General features: G+C 37.6%; 1 protein-coding gene across 3 annotated transcripts in view; it reads left to right on the top strand.

Annotated features, from left to right (window-relative positions):
* Window positions 1-6,894: 6,894 nt before the first annotated feature.
* LBR (lamin B receptor) overlaps window positions 6,895-25,942 on the top strand; it is a 38,724-nt gene continuing 19,676 nt past the window's right edge. The window contains exons 1-5 of one of the 3 annotated variants that reach the window (XM_007481481.3): window positions 6,895-7,031; window positions 17,852-18,030; window positions 19,878-20,066; window positions 22,324-22,407; window positions 22,651-22,843. In XM_007481481.3, the coding sequence (XP_007481543.1) occupies window positions 17,866-18,030; window positions 19,878-20,066; window positions 22,324-22,407; window positions 22,651-22,843 (631 nt within the window). In that variant the 5' untranslated portion in view covers window positions 6,895-7,031; window positions 17,852-17,865. Of the gene's footprint in view, window positions 7,032-7,110; window positions 7,238-7,504; window positions 7,679-17,851; window positions 18,031-19,877; window positions 20,067-22,323; window positions 22,408-22,650; window positions 22,844-25,942 lie in introns of those variants that run through there. The other 2 variants (XM_016430200.2, XM_056816001.1) reach the window with 2 other exon arrangements.

The raw sequence follows: 25,942 nt of genomic DNA, 5'->3' as shown, positions 1-25,942 counted from the left end.
TCTCTCTCTCTCTCTCTCTCTCTCTCTCTCTCTCTCTCTCTCTCTCTCTCTCTCTCTCCCCTCTCCCTCCCCGCAAGCCTTTAATCGGTAAGTAGTTTTTCTAGATGTTAAACCTAATTTGGTGTCTCTGCAACTTTCTCCCATTGTATCCATTTCTACTCTCTGAGGACAATTGGAACAAATGTAATTCTCCCTCCACTTGGTAGTATGATGAGAAAAAATATCTAGGGGTCTTTCCTTATTTTACTGACTGTGTGTTATAGCTCTGCTTTTCTGGGCTTTAGGCAGAGAGATGGTAAAGCCTGTTCTTCCTTTTATGGGGGTGAGTTGGATCTGAAATGAGGATGAAGCCAAAAGCTAGAAAAGAGAGAAGGTTCTGTCCAGGGGAGCCAAGTCTGGAAATGACTAATGATTGGAACCAGTAGAGCACTATCAAATTGCAGCTATGTGATACTAGCAGGGATCAATAACCGGCATAGACTCTATGTCATAGGAGACCAATAGGGAACATGCCTAGAGGACCAGCTTGATGGAATCTCTATTAGAGAGGTTGTGGTCCTACAGTGTTAGGAGCATGTTACCCCTTCACATATGTGCCCTGGCATTTTTTTGTGTGTGTATTTGGTCTTTCATGTACATGTCCTAACCATACATTTTCCCTATGTATTTGTTCCTCCATGAGTGTACTCTTCCCCATGGGGGGAGTATGTACATTTGTGGAACAGTGTGCCTCAAGTTTATGGGGAGAAATGACCTATTTATATGTTTTCCACAAATGCCTTTGTTTTAAACAAATTATGTCTTTGGGCCAACTTGTAAAAAGCAAGCACATCAGTGGGGGCTCGTGAGCTATGGTTTATTAGTCAATTTGCAGACTTACAAAGTACTTTGAAACTTATCTTATACAGGTTTGAAGGACTCATGATGAAAAATGCTATCAGCCTGCAGAGAGGGAACTAGTGAAATCTGAGTGCAAATTGAAGTATAATTTTCCCACTTTGTTTTTCTAGCTTATTTTTTTGCAACATGGCTAATATATTTTACATGATTTTGTATGTATAATTGACATATATTGCTTGTCTTTTCAATGGGTAGGGGAAGAGCTGGAGTGAAGCAGAGAATTTGGAGCTCAAATTTTTAAAAAAAAGGATGCCAAAAATAATAAATTTTTTTTAAAATTAAAAAAGAAACATTTTATCTGGAAAGACCTATCGACAAATTAGAGATTGTGTCCAGGTAACATACATGTGAAAGTTAAATAATAATAATAATAAAAGGAATTTCATACCAAAACACATTAAGCATTGAGTTCAGGGAGGAAAAGTTTACTGTGGGAGGGAGTGATTGGTGAAAACTATGTGGAGGTCAGACTTCAGCAGAATCTTAACAAAAGGTAAGATTTGATAGGAAAGAAGAGGGACTCTGTTTCTTGTTATAATGGAATATGAGACTGAAAGGCTTTATTTCTTTTTCTCTCTTCATACCTAGTTCTACTATATGGATCTCTACTATACCCAGGGATAAGAGGAGGTTGTCAGATCAATCCAATCAATCAAAAACCAATAAGCATTTATTAACTCCCTACTCTATGCCAGGTATTGTTAAGAGCTAGAGATATAAAGGCAAAAATGAAGCAGTCTCTTTCCTCAAGGAGCTAATAAAAAATGCCATTATTTTATTTATTTAATTAAATATTTCCCAATTATGGGAACATGTGCATTTTTTTAAACAATCATTAAAAAAAAAGTTGATTTCCAAATTCTCTCTCTCCCTTCTGAAGGGACAGATGTAAGATATTGTATTAGTAGAAGTGGCAGAAGCTCAGCAACTGATTAGATATAGGGAATGAGGGGGAAGGGAAGAGTTGAGGAAGAACACCAGCCAAGAGCTGTGTTCTTTTTCCAAATCTTTACCTTCTGTTTTAGAATCAATATAGTATAGTGATTCCAAGGCAGAAGAATGGTAAAGGCTAGGCAATGGGGATAAGTGATTTGCCCAGGGTCACACACCTAGAACATGTCTGAGGCCACATCTGAACCCAAGATCTCCCTTCTTTGGGGCTGGTTCTTGATCCACTCAGCCACCTAACTGCCCCAGAGCTGCATTTTTTTTTTAACCTGTATTCAGTCACACCCCATACAGGGCCCCCATTGACAGATAGCAAGTGATTGCTATCTGGTTTGCCAAGTCATGATAGTCTTCCCTCAGAAGAACAACATGATTGTCATTTCCCAAAGGGAACCCTCTGTTTTCTCCTAGTTTCACAGGCTTACTACAAAGTTATACCAAAAATATAGCCAAATGGTACAACTGGTATGGGGAAGAGTCTTCTGTTTAGTTATGGGTCAGCTATTAACTAGCTTGTTAACTTTGGGTAGGCGACTGACTCTTTGAGGACAGAATGACGATGGGGACAGTCAAAGGATCTGGGATCAAATCCCAGATCTGTCTCTTATCACCTATTATGTAAACTTTCTGGGTTTTGGTTCCCTTATCAAATGAAGTGGATCAATTGAATGATCTCAAAGGGCTCTTCCAACTCTAAATCTAATTTGTCCTAGCTATGTGATCTTTACTTATTATTTAGTCCAAACCTTTACTTCTTATTTAGTCCTAAAATTTGATTGAGTTTATAACTAATAAGGAAACAGAGGTACAAAAATCTAATGTGATTTGCTTTAGACCATAGAGAAGTTATCTAATTCTTATACTAGTTTAGGGTACTTTAAATTAATAAACATTTTTTAAAAAAATCTTTATCTTCTGTCTTAGAATCAGCACTAAATAATAGTTCCAAGGCAAAGGAGCAGACTAGCTAGGCAATTAGGGTTAAGTAACTTGCCCAGGGTCACACAGCCAGGAAGTGTCTGGGGGTAGATTTAAACTAAATACCTCCTATTTCTAGGCCTGCTTCTCTAACCAATGAACCACCTACCTGCCCCCAATTAAATTTAAAAGAAAAGTAATTTATTTTTATTCTGAACTTAATAAATACCAAATAAAATGGACATTGTCATAGTAGAACAAAAAAAGGGAATTGTACATGAAACTGTAGATTTCTCTTATGTGTAAGTTGCTTTTCTTTTAAAATAAATAATAAATTCCATCTGTAGCTTTCAAAGCTATCCTACTTTTCTGGTCTTCCTTATTAAACACACATGCACACGTGTGTACACACATACATATGAGCAAACAAAAAGCCATTGATGCCTTAATGATTCTTTTTTTCTTTTAGGGTACATTCCAGAGTTGTACTATAGGTAAAATCCCATTATGATGAATTCCATTAGAAAAAAAGTTTTTTAGAGACACATTATTGTGCTCAGATTCTGCATATGGCTTCAGCAAAGCCTAACCAGGAAATAGTCTTACACAAGAAGGTCAAGGTCTTTGTCCATATAACATTCTCAAAAAAAAACTCCAACAAAACAAAACAAAAAAAGACAAAAGCCGTCAATAATGTGCTTTTGGTTTTCTAGAGAGGAGAGCAGAGTTTACAATTCTTTTGCCCTTTGTACTGAGGACTACACCTAGCTGGGAGAAGAGTGACTTTATAAAGTTATTAAGTTGGTTTTAACTTTAAGCTGAATTGATCTCTACCCAGTCAGAGATGAAAGAACACTGCACTTGGAATGAGAAACTATGGATATGAATTCTGGGCTTTAACACTTAATAACTGTGTGACCTTCTGCCAGCTAAATAACCTCTCTGAGCTTTAACTTTAAGATGGAAATTTAAAAATAATTTTTTTTCTTCCTGACCTATGATTTTATTAATTCAGGGGATTCCTGGTGAAACTCTCTCCCAGCACTTAATAGACCACTCTTCTGTGATGTTATAACCTTCATTGACTGGGGCAATCCAAAGTAAGAGATAAGCAATTTTTGCTTATCCATCTTATATTTTCTGTACCTAAATCTTTCTGATTCTGAAACCAGCTCACTATTGTCTATTATGAAGACAGTATTGTACTAAATACCCTGGGCAAGTCCCTTAACCCTTTTTGCTTTAGTTCCTCATCTGTAAAATGAACTGGAAAAGGAAATGGCAAACCATTACAGCATCTCTGCTAAGAAAACCTCAAAAGAAGTCACCAAGTGTTAGATGTAACTTAACAAAGTCTAGTAAATACTTCACAGGACTGTTACAAAGAAAATACTCTAAAATGTAAAAGCTATTGTTATTAGTTACATACCCCTCACCTGGGCCAAGGCAAGAGCCTTCAACTGGTTTTCCTACCACCCATTTCTCCCCTCTCTAGACCATTTCCACACACAGATTTAATGGAGGAAATCCTCCCCTCCTCTCAGCTGCTAGCATATTCCCTCAAAATATTTCCTTTGATTTGTGGCAACAGGAAGACTGGTAAGAGGAGTCCAACTGTCAATGCCTTTGGGAGGTTTGGTTAGACTGCTTCTGGAACTTCACGATGAAGTGTCATGGAGGGATCCTGCTCTTGACTCAGAGTATGCTTTGTACAGGTGGTCTGTGACCAGGGGTATGGAGAAGCCTGCTCTTCAAGGTCCATTGGGATATTTTTCAGTGTGAGCATTTACACCTAGGAAATTGGTGCTACAAATCGGGGCCTGATTTATTCTTTTTTTTTTTTTTGATTGCTTGTTTCAGTTATTCTAACTTTTTGTGGCCCCTTTGAGGGTTTTCTTGGCAGATACTGGAGTGATTTGCCATGCCGTTCTCCAATTCATTTTACAGGTGAGAAAACTGAGGCAAATATGGTTAAATGACTTACCTAGTGTCCCAGAGCTAGTAAGTGTCCGAGATATGAATTTGAACTTGGGTCTTCCTGACTCCAGGTGACTGTCACCTTGCTGTCCCAGAGGTAGGCTTAGAATACAGAATTCTCCTGACCCTGAAAGCCAGTGCTTGTTCCTGTAAAATGTCTTGGATTTGAAAACTAAAGCCACTGTAAATTGTTTAGTCATCCAGTTAGTTAGAGCTAGAATCAGAAGCCTGGCCTCCAAACCTGGCTAAAAATCTTTCTATGTCACCTCTCACACTAGGATCCATTGTCTGACAAAACCCTGAAGGTTTGTTCTTATATCAACCTTGAAATTTGTGGATTTTGGTGAATTCTGTAGAAGGCAGCAATGAATTTAATACTAAATACTCTTGTTGATTTTTGTAGTTAGCCTTCATTCCTAAAAAAAAAATGATTTGCTTTAAATGATGAATGGAGCTTTCTACTATTTATGCTTCAAAGATAGTTCTAAAAAAATGTCAAAAAACAAATGCAAGCCAAAATGACAGAAATGGACAAGTGGTCAGATAACTTCATGGGAGAAGAAAATCACCTCCCAAGGCACCCTCCATTAATTTGTAAGCGCTCTTAGACCCAAATAGCAAATTGATATCTTTCCATTTTAAAATATTTACGAAGTTCCCAAAAGAAGTCCTATGTCCTACACGATGTACATTATAGCTTTGTTTAGAATCTGAACACAGAACTGGCAACCTCATTTCTAGACCTGATCCTCGGTGGGTCACTTTTATTTCTCTAAAAACTAGTTTGGTTCCTCATCTGTAAAATGGGGATAATCTCATAGGATTGCTGAGGGAAAAAAAAAAAGCAAAGAACCCAAACAACTCCTTTTATCAGCCAAGTAGAAACTTGAACCACAAGACAGAAGAGAGCCGGTGGAGAGCTTACTCTCGGAGCCTTTGTAGTGGAAACAGTCAAAAGAATCTAGCCGGCTTCAAAGCAACTCACTTGGCACAATGTATACTCTTAATTATCAGAATTCTTCCCTGAAGGGGGTGGTCCAGTCGCTTGTAGGCAAAAGGCTGCCCCAGAAGTAGAGGCTTCACCTTTCCCCACAATCTCGTGGGCACGGTTGGAATTTGTAGGGTCCTGGCTCGGCTACTTAACTCTCAGGTCGATCTTGGGCAAGTCACTTATGTCTCTCTGGGCCTTGATTTTTTCATCTGTAAAATGAAACTATTTAACTAGCCAATGTCTAATCCAACCTAAAACCTATGAACCCTGCATCCCTCAGAACTTGCCTTGGGCAGTACTCAACATTTATTAAGCGCTAAAATTGTTAGGTTTTGGGGTTGCGAAAAGAAAGCGAATAGATCTAAGTGCAATAATATCTTAAATGGAGTTCCAGAAAGTCAGTCCCAAGGGAGACAATGCTTTCCCTCTGTCTTGGAGGTCTCTAAATGCTCCAGGGTAACGCAAGAGTCAGGCAAATTCAAGATTGGGAAGAGAATTCTATTGCAGGATTCAAAGAAAATGCAAAACCATTCATTTATTTATCAAAGCCTCTCCACTGTTCCCTCACTGGAAAATTTTCTAACAAAGAACCTTACAGAAGTCAGGCAGAAGGCCGGAGCTGACCCCTCGTTAATATAATTTGCCTTGACTCCTAAGAGGTGCCAAAGTGCTCAAGTCGCAGCTCTCCGCTCTCCGCAAAGCACAAAGAAAGGCCAGAGGAACTGGGGCTGCAAGGTCCTGGCGGGTTTCGGGAGGGAAACGGCTAGGGTGGGTAGCTGGGAGGCCACTAGAGACTGCCCCGGGTCAGACGCGAGGGCGTCTGCGAGGGCGAGATAAAATTGGGGTAAAAGAAGGACTCCAGCCCGCCCTCGGGGTCCGCCCCGCCCCACCACGCAGATCCAGATCTTAGTCCGAGGCTCGCCCACATAGGGCGGCTCTTCTGGAGGGGCCCAGAGAGAACGACAAACACTCGTCCGGCACACGCCACAAGCCCTCTGGCCAATAGGCCGCAAGGCGGACGATTCAAACCGCGGGCAGGAACCAATCAGAATTTTTGGCGCCACCACCCAGCAGCACGCTTTGGGGAGGAGAGAGGAAGAGAAAGAAGGGAGGGGAGGGGTTGGTGTGGGAGGAGCGCGCGCGCGCGTCCCGGGAGGGGCGGAGGCAGCGAGCGCCGCGGGAGCGCGAGAGCGCGGGCTGGAGGCGAGTCGCGCGCCCGGAACCGCCGTCGCTGCCGGATTTACTTTTCTGTACTTTTTTGGATCTGTTTGTGTCCTCATAGGAGCCTCGGCTGCAGGTATGGATCCCTTCCCTTCCCCTTCCTCTCCTCTCCCCTCTGAGGCCCAGTGAAAGGAGGCTGGGTCCAGAGGCCGTTCCTCATCTCGTGTCCTCGCGGGACAGCACCCGGTCCCCCACTCCCCCATGTCGGGCACGGAGCCGCCACCGAAGCGGAGCTTGGGACGTCCTGAATAACAGGCTTGGGGGCTGGTCGTGGTGGTAGTGGTGAGAAAAACTGCCCGGATCTCGATCCCACGATTGGGGGGAGGAGTAAGAAGAGGAAGAGGGAGACCACCCTCCCCGCAAAGGGGAGATGGTTCTTCCCTCCCTCCCCCACCGCGGTGGTTTAAACTGGCCCTGAGTTCTGTGCTTCCTGCAGCTGCAGCTTGCACAACCGGGGGAGGGGGGCTGAGACGGAGAGGGGGCGGGGAGAGGGTCCTCTGCCCCCCCTTCCCTTTCTGCAGGTGGGCTCCCATCTTTCGGCGGCCACGCCAGTTGCACTGGACCTTTGAGTGATTCACTGGGACTTTAAATGACTGACGTTTTCCCTCCATTTCGGCTGCGCTCCGAGGCCAGGGGACAGCCTCTCGGGAAGCGTTCTCCGACGGCCTAGCATTTATTGCTTACGCTAACCTCCCTCATTTTGCACCCTTATTTGGCGGGGTGGTGAGTGGCCGGAGAATAGAGACATAAGCTTTGGACTGTGCAAATACTCCAGTTTAGGAGTAGAATGAAGGCAGTTCAAGATGGGGGAGGGTTGGGGTGGTCCCCGAGCTTGACCTGTGTTTTGTATTTACGTCATCAAGTAAAGGCCTCGGGCTTTCAGTGTAGGACCTACTAGGTGCAAGGCATCATACTAAATGCTGAGGATACCCCCAAAGGCCACCGACAGCTCTTGCCGTCAGGCAGCACATAGTCTAACGGGGAAGGAGGGAGTCTCCATGCCTACAAACTGCACAAACTACTCAGATCCTGGATAGGTTGGCCTGGATCGGAGGGAGGGCACTAAGTTTAAGGAAGGATGGGAAAGGCTTCTTAGCGAAAGTGGGATTTTAGCGGAGTCTTAAAAGAAGCCTGAGGGCAGGAAGCATTTTTTTTTTCCTGGCTTGGTCTGTGATAGTGAAAATGTGCAGAGTCGGGGGTGGAGGTTTTTTTTTTTTTAATTTGCTGTTAGTGCGCTTGGGTTTGTGACGCCGCTTAAAAAAGACAGAAACTGTCAATACCGTTTGAAATGCCAACTTGGAGATAGGCTGTTTTGGACATTTGTAAAGACAGACAGGGTCCTTAGGCGTCAAGCTTTGTGGCCCCAGTTTTAAAAGTTTTTAACGTTTAAAATACAATGTACAGTAAATTCTTTGCAGGCAGGGGCTCTTTTGCGCTCCCCCCCCCCCCCCCCCCGCATCCCCAGTTCTTATCACAGTGCCTGGCACATAGTAGGCGCTAAGTCATTGACGATGTACAGTAATTTCATAATGGTGCCAGCTAATGATTAAATCTTGAGGTGGGGTTTAACAAACTGTTACCTTCGAAAAGTACTTTATTAAGCACCCTTTGTGGAGAAATGAGAATACTTGAAGTGAGTCTGGAGGACTTGGACTCTAACCCTGATTGGCTGACACATTACTTCGCCTCTGTGCCTGAGCTTTCTTTCCCTCTGTCTGTAAAATGGGGGTAATTATACTTGATAATTATCAGTTTGACTGGGTTTTGTGAGGAAAGTTGCTCGCAGATTTTAAAGGCTGTTATGTGAAGGAGAGTTGTGATGGCTGGGGCTTACTCTGCAAGGCACTATTCAGAAAGGATGATAACACCTGGACTTTACTGTCTTAAGTTGATCACTTAATGAAATTGATACACCCTTAGAGGACATTCAGACAGTCGAATAGAAACGTTAAACCAGCACTTTAATGGACGCTAAGGTAACTTCCTCTTTCCAACCTTCCAAGGCTTGTCACAAGTTAGCATTCAGTTCAGCAATTATTTATTGTGGTTGTGCTTGTTTGTCATTTATAAAGTGAATATAATATGGAATGTTATGAGGGAGAAAATTGTGTACAAACTTCTTTTATGGAAGAAAAGGCTATTTTTGCCCATTTCCTTAGTAGTTGTTATAGCCTTTTGGCTTTGAGAGATCCATTAGGGCATTAGGGCAATTAGTGTTAGAATGTTCTTTATTTCATCTTTCATCTTATTGATGACTGTAGTTTAAGACCAATTCTATCTTGAAACAACTGTAAGAATTAGAACCTATGGTAAGTGCCATCTTAGGAAATTACAAGGACATTTTAAGGCAAAATATTTTAGAATGTAAAGATCATATTGCAGAGTTAGAATGTATAACATAGAATCTGCAGAATGTTATAAAATCCTTGACATTTTCCACTATTGCTTAATCCATTCCCTTTTTAAACATAATTAGAGCTGTGACATGTAGATTTGCAGAAGTGCTTAGAGAGCAGATTGACTTTCTCCTTTCCTATGGAGCTGTGATAATCTGGTTTTTGACAGCGTCACTTTTAAGTTAAGAATAAACTTCAAAAGTATTTTTCAGTTTTTCTGTTACTTAGATCTCCAGGCATTTAAAAAGGTGAAATCATTCTTAAAATTTTCCATAACAAAGCTGGATTTGTCTTGAAATTGGAGGGAATCTCTAGATCAGGTATTTTTAACCTGGAATCCATGGACCCTCAAGGGATCCTTGAATAGATTTCAGGGAGTCCCTGAACTTGGGTGGGATGAAAAATAGCATCTTTATGTCAATTTAATTGGTTTCCTTTGTAATCTTATATATTTTTTGCTTTTAAAAATGTTATTCTGACCTTAGAGCCCTTAGGTTTCACCAGATTGCCAAAGTGATCCATGACAAAAAAAAAAAGGGTAAAGAACTGTTGTAGACTTCATTTGGATGCAACCAAAATTAAGAACTATTAGCTTGTTGAAATCAAATCTTTCAGGGAACAAAGTAGAATTGTGGTTTAATGGAGAAGAATTTCAAGGGAACAATAGGAATGAGGATATTGAACTCAGTGAATAGAATTTTATGTTAAAGTCAAATTTAATTGAACCAAGCCCATTCAAGAATATCTAGATATTTACATATACATCTATCCTAAATAATTTTCTCCATTCAGAAAAAGGTACACATTAGCTGTATAGTAGCAATAAATTCTATGTCTTGGTTCCTTGTCCCCCCAACTGAGCCCAAATTGGGATATGACTGTTGTTTTGTAGTGAGTAACTGGGAAAAGAACTTGTAAGATAATTTTTGTTTCTGTTCTAAAATGTTTGGGGAGGAGATGTTTGTACAACATTCACGTGTTTTAGTACCCAGGGAAAATAGGATTATGTAAAATATTGTTGACTATTTTGAGGGGGTTGATTTGTTTTATGATATTACATAGTGAGAGAAGACTTGGTGTAGAGGAAAAGATTGTAAGATCAGTCAACATGCTTGTGTTTAGATATTGGCTGTGCTATTTACTAATATCTGTGTTGATCTTGGACAAGGAACTCTGGGCTTCAATCATCTTTTTGTATGTAAGGGGGTAACCTAGATAAGGGTTGTCAAACTCAAATGGAAATGGATCTCTCTGTACCATATATAGACTTAGAAAACCACAAATCAACATTATATTGTATTTTTTTTTATTGCATATTTCCCAATTATATTTTAATCAGTTAAGGCTGCACTTGGGAGTGTTCTGGGCTGTGTGTGCCCTAGTGTTTGACACCCTTGAACTAGATGACCTAATGTGACCTAATGTGCCCTTTCCATCCTGAAATCTGTGTCTGAGATAAGCTTAAAAAAAACAAACAACAACATTGCTAGTGTGAATTTAAAGAAAGGAAACTTGTAGCCTCTTGATGCTGGAAAATATTGTAGAAAAATACTTGAAACAATTTAAGTGCATGTAAAAATATATGCATTTTGTGTGTATAGTTTTTGAGGTAATCTATGACATGGACTTTACATTAGTTCTGATTTTTTTCTATGCTTCAGAAGCACCTTCCCTTTGTGGAATCAAGATTATAAGGCTAACTTTTTTTGGTGAGGGAAGGTGTTCTAGAAACTTGGCTTTACTGCAGAAGGCTAGGGGAAGACTAGACATTGCTGTCCTGAAAACTGTGTCAAAGTGCTTTTATGCACAACAAAGGAAATGTTCCCTTAACTTTATGTAATCAATTCCTTAGTATTTTATCTTTTTTTTATCATAGCATTCCAGACTCTACCATTATGCCTCTGAAACTTGCTGACTTAACTTCATATACTTTTATTTCTCTTAACTTTCTAGTATATCCTTGTTTATATTGTACAATCTATACTTTTCTAAATTATTTTATCTTTAAGGATTATTAACAGATGAGTTTTTGTTTAGCTTAAGGAAGAGCATTTTCATGGCACTAAGACTGTCTCTGTGTTTGAATATCTCTTTCCTTGGGGTTGTAAGAATACAGAGATGTCTTCATTAAGCAGAATTGCAAAGTCAAGTTTTGGACACCTTGTCTTAAATATCAGCAGTTTAAGAGCACTGCATATAAGGGATCCAATTTAATGGGCATTTATTAAGGACCATAATTGAGACAATTCCCATCCTTGAAGAACTTAAATTTTGTTGAGGGGCTAGGACATTTCTACAAATAAAAATAGTTCAAGGAGAATTTCAGTGGTAAAGAGCATATTCTGGTCATAACAGAGCACCAAGGTCAGTCTTACTATAAATTCTTCCTAATACAATAAATACACATAATCAAGAAAAAGTGCTTGTGGTGAGAGGAAAGCTAGAACTTTAATTAGTGATAAAGGAAACTTCAGAAAAAATGAAACCACATGAATATGAAAAGTGTCATTCTTTCCCTTGTTCTTCCTGTTATCCATTCTCCCCCACAATCTATCCTTACTGACAAAATAATCTTCCTATGTCATAGATCTGATCTGGCTCTACTTCAATAGCTCCCGATTGCCTACAGGATACAAGGCAATTGGGAACTATTGAAGTATTAATCAAACTTATGATCTAATAGGGTGGGAAAGGGAGGGGAGATAATGTTCATTAAAATATTGAGGGATAGAGCTTTCTTCTTGCAAGGAAAAGCAAGGAGGCAAGTATCACTGGGTTTAAGAATACATGGGGAGGAGTAAGGTGTAAGAAGATAAGAAATATTGTAAAGGACCATATTATGAAGGACTTTGAATACCAGGAAATTTTATATTTGATACACAAGGTAATAGGGAGCCACTGGAGTTTTTTGAATAGGCTGTGATATGGTTAGACTTGCCCTTTTAGGAAGATCAATTTGACAAGTGAAAGGAGGATGGTCTGGGATAGGGAGAGACTTGAGGCAAGGAGACTAAGTAGATGGTTTTTGTAAATAGAGATAAATACTTGAAGAGTGGTAATGGTGTCAAAGGAGAGAAAAGGGCATAAAGATAGAATCAGCAGGGTCTGGCAACTGACTAGATCTGGGGAGTGATTGAATGACATACTTCAATTGCAAGCCTGGGTAACTGGGATGGTGATGGTGACCCTGACAGTAATAGAAAAAATTAGGAAGGAGGAGGTGGGCTTAGGTCAGTTTTGGTTGGACATAGTTTGAGATGTCTACAGGACATTCAATGCTCAGTAGGCATTTTGAGATGTGAGATTGGAGGTCAGGAGAGCAGTTAATTCTGGATAAGCACTGCATGGGGAGAATACTTGAATTCATGGAAGTTGATGAGATTATAAAACAAAATAGTTTAGAGCAGTGATGGTGAACCTTTTAGAGACAGAGTGCCCAAACTGTATCTTCATGCCATGTATGAGCTGCCCTTACTCCAGACAGGGGAGGGAGAAAGTGCTCTCATTGGCAAGCTGGGGAGAGGAACTGGTGATGAGAAAAATGTCCTGAGGCATGGTGGAGAGGAGGAGAGCAGCCCCCTCCGGCCTGCTTGCCATAGGTTCACCAACATGTGTATAGAGGGAGAAGAGAAGAGGGTACAGGACTAAGCCTTGAGGGATGCCCATAGTTATTGGGCATACCCTGGCTAAAGATCCAGCAAAAGAGACAGAGAAGGAATATTAAGAGGAGACAGGTAAGAGAAGAGTAGGGTCACAGAAGCTTAGAAGAGAGGAGTATCAATTAGAAGAGGTTGATTAATGGTGTCAGACTATAAAATGGTCAAGAAGGATGAGGACTGAGAAGAAGGCCAGTGGATTTAGCAGTTAAGAAATCATTGGTAACAGAGAGAGCAGCTTCAGGCAGATGATGGAAATCAGAAGCCAGACTGTAGAAAGTTTAAGAAGAAAGAGGATAGGAAGTGAAGACACTTATTGAAGATAGCTTTCTTAAGAAGTTTATCCACAGAAGGGAGGAGACATCAGGCATCTACAATGTCTCATGGGGAATTGAGAGATCAAGGGAAGGCTTGAGAATGAGGGAGACATGGGCATGCTTGTAGTCAATAGAGGAGCCCATAAGACAAGGAAAGATAAAAAAATTAATGAGAGTGAGGATGATAGAATGAGGTGTCCTTTTGAAGAAGATAGGATTGGATTGGGACCACTTGTGCATATAAGAGGGATTTTCCTTGGTATTTGGTCTTTGAGATCAGAGGAAATTAGTGGGGAGTTATCAAGTGTGGGTGGATGGGGAAATGTAGTCAGATGCATACTTTAGAAGAATCATTTTGGCAGCTGAGTGGAGAATGAATTGGAGTTGGTAGAGACTTGGCAGGGAAACTACTCAGAAGGCTATAACAAGAGTCCACTCAAGTTACATAAGGACCTGAACTAAGGTAGTGGCCTGTGGATAAGGAGTAAATATCATAGAGGAGAGATGATGTGAAAGTAGCAACACAAAGGTTTACCAATGAATTGGACATGGGAGTAAGGAAGGGAGGATACAGAGATTGTAAGCCTGAATGAAGAGGTGGATCTTTCAACACTAATGAAATTCAGAAGTAAGGTTTTGCTGAGAGAATTATGAGTTCTGTTTTGTACTATGTTGAGTTTGAAATGCCTTTGGGACCTCCAGTTTGAAATGTCCTGTAAACAGTTGATATGGGATTAGAACTCGAGAGGCTAGGGCTGTGATTTTTTTTTTTTGCATAGAAATGATAGTTGAATCCATGGGAGTTGATGAAATTACCAAGTAATGTAGTATAGAGGTAAAATAGAAGAGAGCCAAGGACAGACCCTACCTGGAAGAATGGACAGATCGAGTGAGAGTTTTGGGAGATCAGGGAGACATGGGCATGTTTGTAGAAAGCAGGGAAGCTTCTAATAGGCAATGAAGATTAGTGAGAGTAGGCTTGATAGAAAAGGCAATCTGTTGGAGATTACTTGTGCACCTAGAGGCAGCAAGGCAGTTAAATGCTTCCCTTCCTCCTTTACTTCCTCCTTTTTGGAAATCTAGGGTTAGTAAGTATGACCTGGATGGAGGTGTAGGAAAGGAGACTGAGAAAGAGTAGTCATATAGGTAAAAGGAAAACCAGTCAGATGTTGCAGAGGTGGTCAAGAATGTTGAAGACTGATAAAAGGTCATTAGATTTGCCAACTAAGACTTCATTGGTAACTTTGGAGAGAACAGCTTCAATTGAATGATGAAGTGGGAAACCAGATTTCAGAGGTTTTAGAAGAGAATGAGAAAAGGAAATGCAGAGGCCCAATATAGATTATTTTTTCAAGGAATTTGGCCAAGAAGGGGAGGAGAGGATATAGGGCAGTAGTAGCTCTCTGGGCATGGGGTAGATAGAGCAAGGTTTTTTGGTTTGTTTTTAAAGATGAGAAAGGTGTAGTGATTTATAGGCAGATTTATAGGCAAATAAAGATTGGGGATTAGAGAGTGGGAAAAATGATGGGAACAATCTATAGGGGATGGGGCGGGTATTAGAATTGAAGGTGCATGTAGATGGATTGGCTTTGATCAGAAGAACTACTTCATATGAGACAGATGTTAAGTAGGAGAGTAGAGGAAGGTTTCTCAGTGAATGGAGATAAAGGAGATGGGAGGAGAAGGAGTTTGGTGCTGGACTCAGCAGAGAAGGTAGAAGGAAGAGAAAGTTTTGTAGGGGACTTTTGAGAGAGGAGAAGGTTGGGAACATCAAATGGATTAGGGAGGAGTAGAACAATTGCCTGGATGTGGTGAGGGCCCATTTGAGATTAGAAAACATAAATTTGTCATTGACTCAGCATGATTTTTTTTTAATTTTCTCCAGCTTTGTTCAGCTGTTTGACTAAAAGTGAAGGAGGCAGATGGTCGTGATAATATAGAGTTGGGATTTGGCAAGGTGATTGGTCATGAAGGTTTAAGGGTTTTGAGTGTAGAAAATGGTGGATAGTTGAACAGTTTTTTTTTTTTTTAAATTAAACCCTTACCTTCCAAGGCAGAAGAGTGGTAAGGGCTAGGCAATGGGGGTTAAGTGACTTGCTCAGGGTCACACAGCTGGGAAGTGTTTGATACCAGATTTGAACCCAGGACCTCCCATCTCTCGGCCTGACTCAATCCACTGAGCTCCCCAGCTTCCCAGATGCCCCCTTGAACAGTTTTAACAAGGAGTCAGGATAAAGAAAGAAGGTGACTATAGCCATCATAGGACTGATGGTCAGGGTAAAACAAAGAATACTTTTGGCGTTAGGATTAGGGGTTGTAAAGTAAAGTACAAAGGAGATTGTTATGATTATGATCAGATAAAAAATTGAAGTTTGTGAACATAGACATGGAATATTTATGGGCAATGGAAAGATCAAGAATCATCTGTGTTGCTTATGGCAGAGTGGAGAAGTGGGTTATGGAAATTGAGTAGATTGAGGAACTACTAAATTAGGGTATTCAAAAGGTCATCAATAGGTAACAGAGTCAGATGTATGAATATACAAAGTATTTAAGTTTATAGACCAGAAGAGTAGCAGATGAATTTTGAGCCCAATGTTTGTAGGAGATAAAAGAAGTTTTTGTTATGATGTAGATTGGAAGCAGAAGAGGATCTAGCAGAGAAAAGTACCTGATAAGCAAAGAGCACATGGATTATAATAAGCAAAGATGGAGTTATTGTTATGATTTGGATCCTGTCTCACTTCATAGGACTACAAATAAGGATTGAAAATCTTACCCCAACCCTAACAAAATTGGCATGTGTTTATAGATTTGGAGCGACATTTCCCCCCTAGTGGTGGATTTTGTAACCTGTAAGTGGAAAGAATTCATCAACACATGTCCTTCTGTGACTTAGTTAATTGTGTCTATAATAATAAATTTTAGTGTGCCCTAGACCAAACATACTGCTAAATTAACTTGGCACTTGATTTTCTTTATCATTGCTATATTTATATATTTTATATCTCACATTCATTTTTTTTTCACTTTCATTTCTGAGAGTATGTTTATCCCTTTTACTCAATAGGCCTTCATTTGGAAGAGATTAAGAAAAACAAAAAATAAAGAGTTCAGTAAAACCAACTCACACTTCTGCCTCTTGACAGCATTTGCAGTATTCTAAAACATCTGTCCTCTCCATTTCCCTCTTCCCCATCTCTGCAATTAAGGGAGGGAAGTTTATCTTTAATGTAGCTTTTGTGACCTTTTGAGCTTTGGTTTTCTTACATGTAAAATGAGGTAGCTGAAAGAAGTGATTTCTAAGGTCTGCCATATTTAATTCTAATACTTTAGAATAGGTTGAATTAATAACATATAGAACACTTCAGAATGTTACATATTATCTGCTAGTTAGTTAAGAAATATTTTTATTGCACTGGTACTATGTATCTCATTTTAAAATTCTTTTAAAAATTATAAAAAAAAAAATTGAGTTCCAAATTCTCTCTGTCCTTCCCCACCCATTGAGAAGTCAAATAATATACCCCTAATTAAAAAAAATTTATTTAATTTGGAATAGTTTTCTATGGTTACATGATTCATATTCTTTCCCTCTCTTCCCTTCCCCCTCCCGGAGCCAATGAGCAATTCAGCTGGGTTTTACATGTATCACTGATCAAGACCTATTTCCATATTATTAATATTTGCATTAGGTTGATCATTTAGAGTCTACAATCCCGATCATATCCCCATCAAACCATGTGATCAAGGACATGTTTTTCTTCTGTGTTTCCATCCTTCAGTTCTTTCTCTGGATGTGTATGGTGTTCTTTCTCATAAGTTCCTCAGAATTGTCCTGGATCATTACATTGCTGCCAGTAGAGAAGCCCATTATATTTGATTGTGCCATAGTTCAAACAATATATCAATTATAAAAATGAAATCATGCAAAATGTATTTTTATATTATTCATGTTGAAAAAAATACCAAGAAAAGTAAAGAAAGTGAAAAATATTTAGTTTATACTCAGAGTTAATCAGTTTTCTCTCTGGGGGTGGATAGCATTTTTCATAATGGGTCCTTCAGAGTTACCTTGGATCATTCATTGTCTTGATCAGAGTAGCTAAGTCTTTCATGGTTGATCATTGTTACAATATTGCTATTATTGTGTGCAATAATCTGTCATTAAGCACTTATTAAGGGCCTACTAGTATGCCAGGCACTTTGCTAAGTACTGGGGATACAAAGAAAAACAAAAATAAACCTAACCCTCTCCCAGCATTCAAGGAATTGACATTCTAGTGGAGATATATTTGAAACAACTAGGTGCATACCAGGTATATGCAGAATAGGTGAAGGGGATCTGAAAGGAAAGAATTATTAGCTAGAAGGCAGATTTTAGCTGATTCTTGAAGGAAGCCAGGGAAACATAGAAGAGAGAGGCACAGGAGGCAGCATTTTGGACATGGAGGACATGGAGTAATAGTAGGAGAGGGAGATATTTCAGTTTTGCATGTATTTATTATTGTTAAAAATTTTTTTCAGATTAACTTTGGAAAATGCCAAGCAGAAAATTTGCTGATGGTGATATAGTAAGAGGACGTTGGCCTGGAAGTTCACTTTATTATGAAGTGGAAGTACTTAGCCAAGATAGCAAATCCCATCTTTACACTGTGAAATACAAAGATGGAACTGAACTTGAATTGAAAGAGAGTGATATAAAGGTAAGGGTGTATTCTTGTACCAAGATATATTTAAGAAATAGTGATAAATATTATTGGGTATCTTATTTAGCTTATTAGGAAAATGTTCTATTATAACTTCTATTTCCCACCCTTTGAGACTCTTAGATAAAGGTGAGGGAGTTTGGAGCCAGTGATCCACAGAAACTAGTCAGTCTCTGACTACACAAACTAAAAATGTAAAATTTGGGGGGGCAAGAAAAAGAAATCATTCCTTTTTTATTACTATTTTATTTATAAAAAGAAATACAAAATATTATTCAGTAAAATATAATTATGTACTTCCAGTTAATAAAAGCATCAAAGATGCCCACTGAAAAAGAGTTGCAAGGTTAAGAAGTATGCTTAGTGGGATAATGTCATCCTCTATTGGCTTTTTAAGATACTGTAATCAAGACTTACAAAGCCTTATTGTGTTTTCACAACTGGTTATAAAAGATGACACCAATTTCATACTCCTACTTCCCAAGTAAAAATTAAGTCTAGTATTAAAATTACGTGCGAGGCCCTGTGCTAAATGTTGAGGGATACATAAAAAAGTGAGAACGTCCCCAAGGTGGTTCTTACCCTCCTCCCTCCAAATCCCTCCAGGTGCTTTACAGGACAGTTAATGTGGGAGACTATGTGTTAACAACTATGTACAAGCTAGATACATGCAGGATAAATTGGAGATAAATTCAGAGGGGAAGCACTAAAACAAAAGAGTACTGGAAAAGGCTTTTTGAAGGTGGTGGGGCTTTGATTCAGAAATGAAATTAAGACAAGGCAGCCTGGAGGCAGAAATGAGGCATGGGGCAATCCAATCAGAGAGTGTCATGTTCAAGCAACAGCAAGGAGGCCAGTGTTACTGGCTAACAGATTATGTGGGGCTGATTAAGACATAAAAGGACTGAAAGATAGGAAGGGGCCAGCTTATAAGGGGCTTTAAAAGTTAGAGAATTTTAAATTTGATGACAGAGGTAGTAAGGAGCCATTGCACCAGAGGTTAAAACTAGAGAACCAAAAGTAGAATAGGTTATAGTTATCCTTTGCTTTAATAAAAATTTATAGCCTGAGAAACTTGTCTTCTGAGATTCTTCTTATTTAAACTAGTCTAATTTCTCCCCATCTTATATGGAAACTCATGTTTCTCAGTTGTTCTTCCTTATTTGAATGAAGGCCAACAGTTCTAGCTGTGTTTTTGATGTGTTAGGTTTGAAAATGCATTTTATAGTTAAGATTTGTCTTTTAAAAGTAAGTTATGAAACTTCAATTAAGCAATGAAACATTTTCCATTTGCTTTCAAGCTTTACTAATATGTTTAGTGTACATCAGTTGTGAGCAAAACAGTTTTCATTGGGTTATTTGAGTTGGCCAAATTCTTAATGGTATTAGTGTCTTTTATCAAATACTTTAAATCTCTAATGATCTTAATTACAATTTGCATATAGTCTTACTGAAAAAGTTCATCTAAGGGTTAATTAAGTTATGTGGGCAAAAAAAAAAAAGCAGTTATCTTGAAGTGTGAGTGGGAGGGTACTTCAAAGAATGGATTGAACTTATGTTATTAGTGTGTGCCTATATTTGGCCCTGTGGACAGGGGATTTTGATTGATTTACTTTTTTCCTAAGTCTTAAACAGCCTAATGCTAAGTTTAAAGGGTAATGACTTAAATATTTTAAATATTTAATAGTAATAGTTACTTTTTGAGGATATGTTTGTGAGTGAAACTATTTTTTCCCTTTTAAACAGATCTATATATATTTTGTAGATTTATATTTGTACATTGTACATTTGTATAACTTAATTGGATTTCTCTTTCCCTTACTTTCTTCCCCAATTTCTTTTAGCCTTTAACATCATTCAGGCAAAGGAAAAGTGGCTCTTCTTCCAGTTCTCCTTCCAGACGCCGTGGGAGTCGATCTCGTTCTCGATCTCGCTCTCCTGGCCGTCCGCCCAAAAGCATACGTCGTTCTGCTTCCCAGCATGCAGAGATTAAAGACAAGAAAGAAATTTTGGAAATCAACTTGTCTCCATTGGTATAGAGACTTTTCTTGTGAAGACTTTAAGATCAACCTTGATAATACTTATACATATAAATATTCACATAGTAAATTTTAGCCATGCAAGTCTCCATCAAAACTTTTAACATGTTATAGTATTTTCCTTTCTGAAGATATTATACATGTATTTTTTCATATTATTTTTTGTTTTTGATGTGGACTTATAATTTCATTAGTGTAGAGAACACTAGATGAAGTAATTTCCTTTGACTTGGCATTTTTGGAGATTTTCTCAAACTGTTTAGAGGTTGACTTGTCCAAACTTATACAACTAGTACATGTCAGATTTGGATCTGAACCTAGGTCTTCCTGATTCTGAAGCTAGTGTACTACCATTACACTGCTGCCTTTAAAGAATTCTAATCTTATTTATGGTTGCACAAAATTGTGTTTTTCTTACCACAAAGTAATAAATTGTATACAAAGATTTAAAACATGATGCTAGAGAATAAGATTTCTTTGCTTTATTTAAAAAAGGATGGTTTTACATTGCAAGGTACATATAGGTGTTTTTAGTTTTACAGTTTTGTCATAATTTAAAAATAGATTATACTATTCCAGAACAAATGGAAACAAAGCTGACTCATTGGATTGAATTTCTACTGACTATAAGCTTATTTTAATTCATGTACAAATTTGTGTGAACCATAATGCCTGTGAAATAGGAATGCAGAGACTTGGGTGAAACTATGGACAAATCATTTCTGGCTTTTTTTCCTCCTCATCTGTAAAATGAGATCAAAATAGGTGATCTCTAAAGTCTCTTTTAACTCTAAAATTCTATAATCTAGCTTCTGTGATGAGTGTTGATGTTAAATGGAACAAATTTTAGCCCCATTCTAAACCATCAACCTCAGTATTTAAAAGTGATGTTATCTAAGGTACTATTTTCAATTAAATATGTTAATAAAACATTGAATATGAAGGTAATCAATGAAATATGCTTAATGCAACTATTTGTATTTAAATTGCCTTCTATACATGAATATTTTAACAACTTTAGTCATATCAGTCCATCAGGATTCTTTGTATAATGATTATTTCCCAAGTGTGTGCATAACAAAATATCACTATGCCCAGCAATACTTTTTGCATAATGCATAATTGAATATAGAGTTAGCATTACCTTTTTAAAGGATCATTTCTCTTAATAGCCTTTTTTCCCCCCTCTCTGAGAGAAAAAAAGGGTCTATTTAAGAAGATTCTGCTTCTTCCTTCCACCACTCCCTATTCTAAACTTAATCTCTGTTTTGTGTTTTGGCACTGAATGACTTAACAATTTTTGGAAGTTAGAAGTTTTGAAGAGCTTCTGGTTTCCTGTGAAAGAATCATCTGAAGCTCATTAATCATGGTCTGAATGTTACTATTCTAGTGATTCTTTTGGGTTTTCTATTATGATGGTCATGGCTTTGGTCTTCTGATCAAAGTTTTCATGAACGTAGTTTCACTATATGTGGGCAACTGTTTTAGGACTAATGGTTGATTACTGTCTTACTAGATAGTGAGTGCAGTTTATAAATGAGACTAGTAGAGAAATATGGCTTACATTCATAGCATAAAAAGTAGTTTAAAATAGGATAGACCTATAACTTGATCTGGAGCTTGACGTATTTATGTTGTACTCTATTAACATTCTAAGGGACATATTGGTTCTTTTCTACTACTTATCAGTATTCTATGATTTGACTTTATCTTACTGCTTCATCTTCATGTTTTTTCATTGTCTTTGGTGTCTTTGGTAATGCATAGCATCATATCCATTACTCAGTCTAGTATTAGAAAAATGTTTTTGTCTTTGGGAGGAGAGATGGAAAGAGGGAAGCAGAACATAGAATAATACTGCTTTGCAAAGAAATGGAATTCAATTAGCAAATTTCACTCAAACAGATAAAAAATGAAATTACTTTAAGTTCTGTATTTTAAGTTGTCAATTTTTATTGCATAAAATTGGCATTGTTTCTCTTAGTAGCAGAAATTCTTAACCATCATTTCTTTCTTCATCAAAGTTTATTATTGTTAATTGTAAATTTCTGTGGGACAGCTATTTCCTCTTTTTCTTCTTTTCCACATCAATTGGTTAGTTTTTCTGGTTATTATAAAACTGTTAAAGGAAACATGTTACATGTATTGTTAGGTCACATATATTGTTAGCCTATGGTTATTGCCTGAAAATTATTATAACATTTTCTAAGTTCTTAAAGGTTATTATAATTTATATCATTTTTCAAATTAGAAGCAAAGTGGAAACAGCATTAACAGATACAATGGTGAACCTGACCGGATAGAAAGGAATGACATCTCTTACAGAAACATTCAGGTATTGAAATTAATGGTTGTTGCTTTTTTTAAGCAGTCCTTTTTTTGATACAGTAGCTTTTTGAGGAAAACAAACTACATACACACCCTAATGTTTTCTCACAAATTGATGTCTAACTTCTTAAATTGTAATGTTTATTATTAATTTAATTATCATTAAGAGATACTGAAATTTTAACTTGGGGAGAGATATGTCTAACACTAGTGTTAAATCTAATGATGATTAATATCTTTTATAAATTAGGACAAATCTTATTTGTCACAAGAAAGCAGCTATCTGGTCACACAGTATAGCCTTCGCCCAAGAAAAGAAGAGATCAAATTTGAAGAAATTATTTCTAGAGAAGAGAGAAATGTTGCAAAAGAACCAAAATCAATAAGAACTTTTGACATGACATCTACAGAACCAGAGGAATTAGAGTTTGGAGGAGGGATTGGTATGTATATTAGAAATTACTTATTTAATTGTTGAAGAAATCACAACCTTAACCCTGAAAGGGACTATGACGTCATTTTAGTTAAGTCTTAAATTCTAGACTTTATGATTTGAAGAAGTTGAGTATTTTTTAAAATAGTGTTTCTATATCCAAAGGATTCCATTATGGGTTACCATTCTGGGTAATTGTTACTTGAAATACAAGTATTGAAATTTAAAATTATATAATCTTTTATCTTTGGACTGGGTTATAGGAGAATCCAGATTTGGAGACAAAAAAATAGTGATGTCACTGGGTTCCCTCCAATATCTGTCCCTGATAGATGACTTGGAAGGAATAATAAAATATTTCAAAAGTTTGGAATTGGCTCTATAATTACCATTATATAGAGAGAAACAAGTTAAACAGGAAGTTTTCAGCTTATTGCAGTAATTCTTTAGTGAACAATTTACTGCCTACTTCCTTTAACTGAAGCATGCATAAGTTGGGCATGCAACTTTTTAATGCAAACCATTAAATACTTTCATTGTATCATTTGGTGTAAATTTGAGGAAAATTTACAATCTGTTTTTGCTTAGATATCCTAGTGCTCATTACTGTAATGACTATATGCTTTCCAGACTATACAGAATTGACCAAATTATCAGAACTGTCTTTCTGACTCTAGAAATGAGAAGTCTCTGTTAGTAGAATTAGCAGCCTCTAGTACCTAAACTCAGACTGCTTCACTATAATAGAGGCAGAAGGTAATGTGAATATTTGGGGATGAACTAGAAATGGGAAACATATATAAAAGAGAGCTACCTGAATCCTCATTATGGGATACATTTGTCATTTAAACAGTCGATGGGAACATCGTTTGTTACATGATGAATTTCTGGGTGGATATTGTATAAAACATTGTATAAAGTTAATACATTGTTGAATAAATTTTTAAAAGTTGTGGTATTGCCCTAATTCATCCTATACATTGCTGTTGGAGTAACTTTTTTTTCCATAGCTATGATTTTTACTTCCATCCTCAGAAACTTTGAGTTGCTTTCTGTACCTCCTAGATAAAGTCAAAGTCAAGTTCTTCCATCCTCTGGCTCCTGCCTTCCTTCCAATTCATCAAATTCTTGTTATGTCTTCCACTAATCCTTACGTATCTTGTGTTCCTCTAGCTAAACACTGTTCACTCATCTCCCAAAAGAACTTTTTTATGTTCAGACTTTTTTTCTCATCCATTTTTTCTGTCAGAAATGGCTGCCCAACTTTTTCTTTCACTTGCATATTGAAATTCTCCCCATCCTTCAAGTTATACCTCCTGTAGTACCTTTCTGAAACCAGTTGCCACGCTTCCAGAGAGTGATCTGAATTCCTTCAGTTTCTTTCTGGTAACTTATTTTTAGATCTTATGACAAAAGGTCTTCTCTTATTGTTTAGAAGATGTTGTTTAAAAAGTAATTCCCTGTTGTCCTCGAGGGCTTGAAGAGAGATGGTTGGGGGTAGCTAGGTGACTCAGTGGATAGAGATCCAGACCTGGAGACAGGTGGTCCTGGGTTCAAATGTGAACTCAGACACTTTCTAGCCATGTGATCACAAGCAAATCAAAACCCCCATGCAGTCCTAGACCGTACTGCTTTTCTGCCTTGGAAGCAATACATATTATTGATTCTAAGACAGAAGGTAAGGGTTTAAGAAAAAAAGAGATAGTTGTTGCTTTGGAAAATGTTCAGTTTGGAGTCAGAGAACCTGGTTATCAATATAGATTCTGCCACTTTCTATCTGTGTGACTCGAAAGCCCTTTTTCTGACTCCTTATTTCTAAAAAAAGGAATTTACATCATGTAGAATCTAAGGTCTCTTTCCAGGTCCAAATCCATAATCTTTTAACTTTATTATTCATCTTTGTATTCCTCATTGAAGCTAACATAGTGCCTCACCCCTAGTGAATGCTCAATAAATTTATGGAATGAATCAATCCTAAATTTCCTAGTATTTATTGTAATGGTATAAGTTACAACTAAAAGTATGCCTATTTCACAGTAGTAGTGTAAAAACAGTATAAGATAAGTCCAGTGGCATTATATAACAATTGATTGGTAAAAATTATAATACAATAAAATTCTGATATGCCACATTTAAAGAGCAAATATTTAAGTATCTTCTGTGTGCTTACTCACTGAGGATATGAAAAATATGATTTAGTCCAAGCCTTAAGTGATTTACTATTTAGTTGTGAAGACAGTAGGTATTAAAAAAGTAACATATATAAGTGCCAAATAAATGCTTCGGAAATATAGCAGATCCTAGCTATAAGAGAGCTTAAAAACTATCCAGTCCAGTTGTTTATTTTCAGGGGAGGAAATGGAAGCCCAGAAATGTTATATAATTTGTCTAGTGACTCACAGGTATTAAATTACAGTTAGGATTTGGACTTATATTCTCTGATCCAGTATTATAACATGTAGTGTTTGCTAAATTGTATTAAAATAATTTATTAATTAAAATTTTTTTTCTCAAAATATTTTTAGAGATAATCTGTTCTATGGTGCTGTACCACTACTTTGTACTGTATTTATATTTACAAGTTCCTAAACTTTTATGTTTAAAATATTTTACTTTCCCAATTAAATGGCTGAACTTTTAGAAATATGACCCATGGATTAGTAATGTGGTTGTTGTATTAAGAGGAGATAGTTTGTTAAGAGCTTTGGATCTGGAGTCAAAAGATCTTGCCCTGATACTTAATTTGTTTTCACTTATTTCAGTTGTGTTCAACTCTTCTTGACTTTTCTTTTTGGGTTTTCTTGGCAAAGTTGTTTGCCAAGGCCTTGCCTAAGGTCACACAGGTAGTAAGTATCAGAGGCTGGATTTGAATTCATGAAGATGAATCTTCCTGAAGTGGCACTCACTGTGCCACTTAGCTACCCACTAGTTGTAGTTAAATCATAAACTATCTGTGCCTTAGTTTCATCAAATGCTAAATGGGAAGAAGAATGCTTGTTCTATCCACCTCTGTAAACCTTAAAGTACCATAAAAATGCAATCTTATAAGAAATATGATGCAATAACTGAAGGCTAGGAAAGCCATAAAATTAGGATATATATTTTGTTA

The sequence above is a fragment of the Monodelphis domestica genome, chromosome 2 (assembly GCF_027887165.1).
Source record: "Monodelphis domestica isolate mMonDom1 chromosome 2, mMonDom1.pri, whole genome shotgun sequence".
Taxonomy (NCBI): domain Eukaryota; kingdom Metazoa; phylum Chordata; class Mammalia; order Didelphimorphia; family Didelphidae; genus Monodelphis; species Monodelphis domestica.
Note: the sequence above shows the minus strand (reverse complement) of the source record. Positions and strands in the feature narration are given on the sequence as shown.